Raw genomic sequence first — 8,793 nt, forward strand, 5'->3', positions numbered from 1 at the left:
GTGACAGAGTAAGACCTTGTCTCAAAAAAAAAAAAATGGTAAAATAAAATAATTCTATGTCATAGCTGTTGATGTAAACACCACCAGATCACAGTAGCCAACCCCCATGTGGGTCCATATACAAAGCATTTCAAGCACGTCTTGCTTCTTCGCTAGAACCATCGCATGAGACGAGAAGCGCAGGCATGATTACCTCCAGCTTGCTGATTTAGAAACCAACGTCAGAGACACCAAGTGATTTGCCACGGTTACTAAGCCATGCCAGGCTGGTCCCCCATTTGCTTCCACACCGATGCCTAGCATCATAACTTAGAAGACCTCAGATATACAGCCTGAGGCTTGCCCAGGTGACCTAGCCAGCCCTGGCCATCTGCCCCTCTGCTGCAGTCATCTTAAACTCCATAGACACACGAGCTCTGTAAGTGACGCATTAGGCTGATGGTCCCTGGTCTCAGCCCAGCTTCAGTAGGATGAGACACCTTCACTCAGACATTAACCCCCTACCTCTTGTGAAGCAGGGAAGGTGGCGAAACAAACCTCTCGAACACTGAACTGGGAAGGAAGTGGTGATTTATTCAGCCGGGAGCTGCGGCAGCATACATGCCTAACAGCTGAGCTCCCCATCAAAGAAAATCCTTGCCCTTTTGATGGCTTACAACTCTAGAAGTTGCATGTGAAAGGGTCCTGGGCTTACAACTCTAGAATTACATGTGAAAAGGTCTTGATCCATGAAGTAGGCGTGGGGTACTTGACTTAGGTGGAGGTCTAATCGTGTTTTAGTAAAAACAATGACTTCTGGAAAGATTCCTCCATGCCATATCTGTGATCTATAGATGAGATTGTGGTTAGCAGTAGGAAAATTATCCTTAACCTGGCTGGCGGTGCCAACCGGTCCCTCCTCTGGCTGACTTCTGGCTTCTTCTTTTGAGATGCAATGTAGAAGGCTAAAGAGGATTAAGGGTCTCCTTCCTCACTTGTGCTTGGGTAGTATCTTAAGCACCCTAAGGTTGAGCAGGACACTGGGAGAGAGGGAGGCACAGGAATCACACCCCAAGGAAAACATCATTAAAAGAGAGAAGACATCTTAAAGAAGTGTGAGGAGGCTGGAGGCACAGGAGGCTACATAAAGATCAAGGCCCTCAGTAACTCATGTAAAACAAATAATGCTAAGAAGGACTGGGGGCTGAGAAGCGGGCTATTCTTTGTTGTAATTGACACTAGATTTTCAGTTTGAACAGAGGAGGGCGTCGTGCCCTCAGTCTAGCCTCAGTGGCCTGGACCTGCAGCCCGAGCATCACCTGGAACTTGCTAGATTTGCACCCAACCTCCAGGCACCAACTCTGAGTTGTAGGGTGGCTGGCACTCTGCGTTTCACACAGCCCTCAGGGAAGTTCTGATGCTCACCACGATTTTAAAAGGATTAATTCTATTATTCTCTCTACCTTCGTCCATGTTTGAAAATGTAAAAAACAGAAAAGAATGCAGGTCATGGCCTCCTTAATTGATTTAACCCATCATAATGCCTTGGCTGTAGGTGTCCAGCCTATGTCCAGACCAGTCAGATTCTTTGGGGGTGGGTCCTGAACTTCATATATTTTTAAAGCCCCTTGGGTAACAGTCATCTGTAACCAAGGAGAACTGTGTTCCTGCAAGGTGTTTTCAAAAGGCAGGTTGCACCCCACTGCTGACTGGTAAAATCAAGTTGGGAGGCCGTGGCTGTGTTTTTTACATTTTTATCATTAACATTTTCAAACATAACGCAGAATCAGAGAGAATAGTATTATAAATCCCCGTGCACCCTCATCCAGCTCCAGTTGTTACGAACATTCTGCCCATCTCGTTTCATCTCTTTCTTTTCTTGTTTCATCCACCCTTTCCTTGCTTCATTTTCCTGTTTCTGTTTTTGCTTTTTTGTTTCATCCACTCTTTTCCTGGCTGACATAAACCAACCCCAGGCAGTGAGCACTTTCGCATTTTGAATAGAAAATCGAAAGTCTCCGTTAGTCAAACTCACTGTGCCAAAGGGAAAAGTTAAAGCTTGGGAACTGAGTCATGCAAAAGCTGCCTTCCTCTTCTTCGCAAACAGACAGCTGTAATTTCACATGCTTACTTTATCTTATGTAAAATGTAGATTGCATAGTTTACTTTTCTTCCACTCCCCTCTTTTCACATGTAGATTCACTGAGTGCTAATCAAAGCCTCACAAGAATGTAACCACTGGCCTCATTGCCTACCCACCCTTTCTTTTCTTTCTTCCTTCCTCTCCTGCCTACTCTGTTCTCTTTAAGTATTGATGTCCTCAAAACTCTTTGGAAAAAGCACAGGCCGCAAATCCTACTGTGACTTGTGTTTCTTTCTCCTAGGTGCAGCTTCAACCTTGGTAAAAATAAACCTCTAAATCGAGATCTGCCTCCATCACTTTTTTTTTTTTTTTTTTTTTTTGAGACAGAGTCTCCTGTTGCCCAGGCTGAAGTGCAATCGTGCGATCTTGGTTCACTGCAGCTTCTACCTCCCAGGTTCAAGTGGTTCTCGTGCCTCAGCCTCCCAAGAAGCTGAGATTACAGGGGTGCACCACCACATCTGGCTAATTTTTGTATTTTTAGTAGAGACGGGTTTAACCATGCTGCCCAGGCTGGTCTCAAACCCTTGACCTCAGGTGATCCGCCTGCCTTGGTCTCTCAGAGTGTTGGGATTAGAGGTGTGAGCCACCGTGCCTGGCCCTCCATCACTTTTTGATTTACAACATGTAGCTCTAACTTTAAAGGATCCTTTTAAATATATATATATATACGATTTCCATTTATCTTTTAAAATTTAATAAATCATGCCTTGTTATCACCTAATACCTAATTTATATTCAAATTTACCCAATCAACCTATGTTTTTTAAAAATTCAGTAGAATAGATTAGAACCTTGTAGAATAGAAAACATCGGAGTGCATTTCCTGCAGTAAGGGTAAGTGTTGTTTTTAAAATCATTTCTATTGCATATGTGTCACTGCATATTGTGTAGCCATGATGTAAAATACCTTTCTTTGTGCTATGGTCATAAAAAGTCAGCCTCTGTGATGCCCAAGTGACCTCCATCTTCTTCTATAGGTTTTCTCGAGCAAGGCTTAATGGTCAGCGATACTGACAGGCTGTGGCAGCATTACAAGACCACCACACAATTCAAGCTGGATGTGTTGTCCCTGGTCCCCACCGACTTGGCTTACTTACAGGTGGGCATGAACTACCCAGAACTGAGGTTCAACCGCCTACTGAAGTTTGCTCGCCTCTTCGAATTCTTTGACCGCACAGAGACGAGGACCAACTATCCCAATATATTCAGGATTGGGAACTTGGTCTTGTACATTCTCATCATCATCCACTGGAATGCCTGCATCTACTTTGCCATTTCCAAGTTCATTGGTTTTGGGACAGACTCCTGGGTCTACCCAAACATCTCAATCCCAGAGCATGGGCGCCTCTCCAGGAAGTATATTTACAGTCTCTACTGGTCCACCTTGACCCTCACCACCATTGGTGAGACCCCACCCCCCGTGAAAGACGCAGAGTATCTCTTCGTGGTCATAGACTTCTTGGTGGGTGTTCTGATTTTTGCCACCATTGTGGGCAATGTGGGTTCCATGATCTCGAATATGAACGCCTCACGGGCAGAGTTCCAGGCCAAGATTGACTCCATCAAGCAGTACATGCAGTTCCGCAAGGTGACCAAGGACTTGGAGACACGGGTTATCCGGTGGTTTGACTACCTGTGGGCCAACAAGAAGACAGTGGATGAGAAGGAGGTGCTCAAGAGCCTCCCAGACAAGCTGAAGGCTGAGATCGCCATCAATGTGCACCTGGACACACTGAAGAAGGTCCGCATCTTCCAGGACTGCGAGGCCGGGCTGCTGGTGGAGCTGGTGCTAAAGCTGCGGCCCACCGTGTTCAGCCCTGGGGATTATATCTGCAAGAAGGGGGACATTGGGAAGGAGATGTACATCATCAACGAGGGCAAGCTGGCTGTGGTGGCTGATGACGGGGTCACCCAGTTCGTGGTCCTCAGTGACGGCAGCTACTTTGGGGAGATCAGCATCCTGAACATCAAGGGGAGCAAGTCGGGGAACCGCAGGACGGCCAACATCCGCAGCATCGGCTACTCTGACCTGTTCTGCCTCTCAAAGGACGATCTCATGGAGGCCCTCACCGAGTACCCTGAAGCCAAGAAGGCCCTGGAGGAGAAAGGACGGCAGATCCTGATGAAGGACAACCTGATTGATGAGGAGCTGGCCAGGGCGGGGGCGGACCCCAAGGACCTTGAGGAGAAGGTGGAGCAGCTGGGGACCTCCCTAGATATCCTGCAGACCAGGTTTGCACGGCTCCTGGCTGAGTACAACGCCACCCAGATGAAGATGAAGCAGCGTCTCAGCCAACTGGAGAGCCAGGTGAAGGGTGGTGGGGACAGCCCCCTGGCTAATGGGGAAGTTCCTGGGGATGCTACAAAAACAGAGGACAAACAACAGTGAAAATGCAGCATTTGTCTCCTGCTTCACGGGATCGGCTGTCAGGGTGAGGCTATGTGGCTGCAGCTGCACGACATGGAACTTGGTCAGAGTTTAATTCCAGCTCCACTCACTGAAAGCTGTGTGACTGCCCCAGAGAGCCTCAGCTTCTTCACCTAGAAAATGGGACTCTGTTTCAGTCCCGGTGAAGTGCAAGGTTTGATTGTGAGGTCCACACGAAACACTGCACCAGGCAGGGCTTTGCAAAGTGGGAGGTATCCCCAATCCAAATATATGCACACAGGACTCTTACTACTTTTTTATGGAATCCACAAGATGTTTTTAGGATTTTTGATCTAATTTTCTTATAAACGAAAGATTATTTAGTCACCTTTCTCCTCCCCAACTTCACTCCACCACCACCTGATCATGAGTATGTAACAGGAAGCTGAACGTGCACAGTAGTGACTCAAATTCAAACTTACACAAGACAGTCTGAGACGTATTTCTGAATCTGTGATCACCTCGTGTGCTCTTTGGGATCCTAGGAACCCCCGCCTTTGGGAGTGCTATGGCAAGTAGAAGTTCTGTAGCATGGAAAGAGGCTGCCCCACTTGAGGTCACTTCAAATCTGTGAAGCAAATCCAGACTCCTTGCCATCCAGCCACCGTGAAACCAGAATCTGTTTCACAGAAAAGAGCATCTCAGTTAGAAGAGACATCCCCTCCTTCTTGCTTGCCAAAGAGAGATTCAAAGACAACCCCTATCCTCTATCCTTGAATCAGGACCCTGGGTGACCTATTCTAACTCAAGGAGAAGAGCTATGTGCAGGGAGAGCCTTTTAGGTTGAAGGCTAGAATGGTGTCCTAAGCCAAAAAAGCTGACAACTAAGACTTTTAGAAGACGAGACTATTAGGCATGTATCTCCGCAAACTGCCCCTTTACCCATGAAAAGGAAGCCTGAGGATCCCTTGGAATTGCATCCCGAGGCAAAGCTTTTAGCTCTGTAAAAGCTTGCAGATTGCAGAAATCAGCTTTAAAAAAAAAAAGGAAAAAAACTAGTAAATATAACTTCATTAACATTTTATAACAGATTTATGTTTTTGAGTTCTGTGATTGCAAATTATGACCGCAATATTCCATCCTTCACTTACGTAACATGTTGCAAATTACCCAAAGATAAATCTTTCTTCTTTCTCTTTCTTTCTTTCCTTTCTTTCTTCCTTCTTTCTTCCTCTTTCTCTCTCCTCTTTTCCTCCTCAAAATTATATATTTTAAAAGCCTTAACTATTAGTTACGCCTGCATTCATATTTGCACAGGAAAAATAAAGACCTGGATTTAAAAATAGGAATGATTCTTGCTTCAGCTCTTGCCATAATGGAAGTTTCAGTCCCAGAGTATGTTTCTAGGCAATGACTTCTCTAGAAAGAATAGGTGCTGATGTGGGGGATGGCACACATTCCAAGAAACTGACAATGCCAGGTGCTGTTAAGGACACAAAGCAACAGGAACTCTCATTCATTGCTGGTGGGCATGTAATATGGTACAGCCACTTTGGAAGACAATTTGGTCGTTTTTAGAAAGTTAGACATACGCGTTAACATATGATTCAGCAATCACACTCCTAGGTATTTACCTAAAAGAATTTGAAACTTTCCAACTCAATCTGCCGAAAAAAAAAAAAAAAGAAAGAAAGAAAGAAAAAACTAAGAATTCGAAACTTACATGTAAACAAAAACATGTATATAAATGTTGGTAGCAGCTTTATTCATCATTAACAAAAATCTGGAAGCAGCAATGATATCATTCAATAGGTGAATGGATAAATAAATAGCCAGGCAAAGTGGTGTGTGCCTCTAATCCCAGCTACTCAAGAGTCTGAGAAGGAAGAATCATTTGAGTCCAAGAGTTTAAGGACAGCCTAGGCAACCTAGCAAGACTCTGTCTCTAAGTAAATAAATAAATAAATAAAATTTTAAAAAATAAATAAAAAAGTAAAATGGTTATATGTCTATACACTCACCATATAATCAAATACTACTCAGCAATGAAAATGAATGAGCAATTGACCAAGGCAAAAATGTTCCATTTGTATGACATTCTGGAAAACACAAACATTAATGATGGAAAACAGCTCAGTGGTTGACAAGGGTTGTCGGAGGGTGTACAGGCTGATCATGAAGGAGAGCACAGCAGGGAGTTTTTAGTGTGATGGAACTGTTTCACACGGTGTTGGGGTGGTAGGTATATGACTGTGTGTTGTCCACACTCACAGAACTGTATACCACAATGAAGACACTGTCATGTATGAAATTTTAAAATGTCAACCCAAATGTGGGCATACGAGGATGGAAAGAAGATTGTGACAAATGAATCTAACTATATTAAAAGTATGTGACATAACTTTACTGAAGGACATTGGGTAAAATGATGACCTAAGCAACCTTCAAAACGGTGCTTTGATTAGAAAGTAAGGCTAAAGACAAAAAGTTGTGACATGAATGCTGTACTCTAATTGTACATTTGTTTCACATGGGGATATGGCTTACTAATTCAGAATTAACAGTATACTATGGATGAATGTATGAATTAGTGAATACATAGATAAATCCTTAAAAAAATGGAAGCTAGATTTACCAATAGTCCAAAAAAAGGTTACAAATAAGACTGCACAAGACCAGAATGAACCCTGTGGTACTGGATTGGAATCAGACATTACGATAAACTTATGTTTACTTATATATCCAAGTAGACAGATACAGAAACGATTGTAGGAGGGAGGCGGGAGGTGGGGAGAGAGAGTGTGTGTGTATGTATGCAGAGACATATTCCTAACTTTGTGTACCAAGAAGGCTTGGCAGTGATACCTACTACAGAGAGCACACCAAGCACCCAGATCTTGGTTTCCAAATATCTTTCTCCAATAAAAGGAACTAGGGCTGCTTCTAGGGCTGAGGCAGGGAAAATAAACCATAAGCCTGGAGTGTCTTGTAGTGCCAGAAAGTACTAAAAAAATACAATGTTAAGGGACAAGTGGTAACAGGGCTTTCTGCACACACACACACACACACACACACACACACACACACACAATGATTGAGGTGAATCAAAGGGACACAGCAACCAACCTGAAAGAGTCTCCAGTGGCCAAAACTGAAGCCATTTGAGCAACAAAATTTAAAAATTTAGTATTAGACTATGTCCCAAAGTATAAAGGTCCATGAGTCTATGTCATAAATAAATGATTGAATAAATAAATTAATGAGAGAGAAAAGACAAATATTTTGTACAGAAGAATTCCAGATAATGTTTATAGATTGTTTCATACTTTCCACTCCAGGATATAAAGCCTTGTTTATGGATCTTGCACTGGGGCCAAGGATCCAGCAGCCTCTTCACTGCCGTGAGGGAACATGATCTCAATATCAACTGATCATGCAGATGAGATTACAGTAAGGATGCTGAGGTGGGAAGGTTATCCTGGGTTTTCCAACGGGGCCTGATATAATCACAGGGTTTCTGATAAGCGGATGCAGGAAGATTAGAGAGAGGAAGTCAATGTGCCAACGAAAGAGTATGTATTATTCTTATGGTAGAAACTTCATTAAGATTTTTGAGATTCTAGAAAAATGGTGGCAGTGGCAGTGTAGTTTTTTGGGCTCTCCAAGTCCTCACATAGAAACACAGGAAATAAGATAGCAAATCTAAAGATCCACAGACAACATCTGACATCCCTGAGAATATGAAAACACCCAAATCACCAACAGGCGCTCACTGAAAAGCATGGAGAGCCTGTCTAGGAACAACTGGAATTAAGAATTAAGGGGGGTTCTGCAGGGATCTATTTGTGGGTGAGTGCAAATGGACAGTGATGCAACAAGATTGATGTGCAGGGAAACTCTAGGTGCTGCACACTCTAGATGTTCACAGAATAAAGCTTCGTTCGCTATTTGAGAAACATCTATTCAGATCCTTTGCCTATTTTTACATTGAGTTATTTGCTTGCCATTGAGTTGTTTGAGTTCCTTATGTATTTTAGATGTTAACTCTTATGAATGTGTGGTTTGCAATTATTTTCTTCCATTCTGTAGGTTGTCTCTTCACTCTGTTGATTGTTTCCTTGGTTGTGCAGAAGCTTTTTATTTTGATGTAATCCTATTTTTCTATTTTTGCTTCTGTGGTCTGTGTTTTTGAGTTCACATTTTCAAAATATTTGCCCGGATCAATGTCATGGAGAATTTACCCTATGTTTTCTTCTGGTATGAAAGAAGCTTCCTTCTAAGACAAAACCCCTCACTGTGAAGA

General features: G+C 43.3%; 1 protein-coding gene across 2 annotated transcripts in view; it reads left to right on the forward strand.

The window, feature by feature from the left end:
- The window catches only part of CNGA3 (cyclic nucleotide gated channel subunit alpha 3), a 33,982-nt gene extending 28,539 nt beyond the window's left edge, over positions 1-5,443 (forward strand). For both annotated transcript variants that reach the window (XM_003941288.3, XM_074388288.1), the window contains one exon: positions 3,100-5,443. In XM_003941288.3, coding sequence (XP_003941337.1) covers positions 3,100-4,511 — 1,412 coding nt within the window. In that variant the 3' untranslated portion in view covers positions 4,512-5,443. The remainder of the gene's footprint in view (positions 1-3,099) is intronic.
- The last annotated feature ends 3,350 nt before the right edge of the window (positions 5,444-8,793 follow it).

The sequence above is a fragment of the Saimiri boliviensis genome, chromosome 1 (assembly GCF_048565385.1).
Source record: "Saimiri boliviensis isolate mSaiBol1 chromosome 1, mSaiBol1.pri, whole genome shotgun sequence".
In the NCBI taxonomy this organism is placed as follows: domain Eukaryota; kingdom Metazoa; phylum Chordata; class Mammalia; order Primates; family Cebidae; genus Saimiri; species Saimiri boliviensis.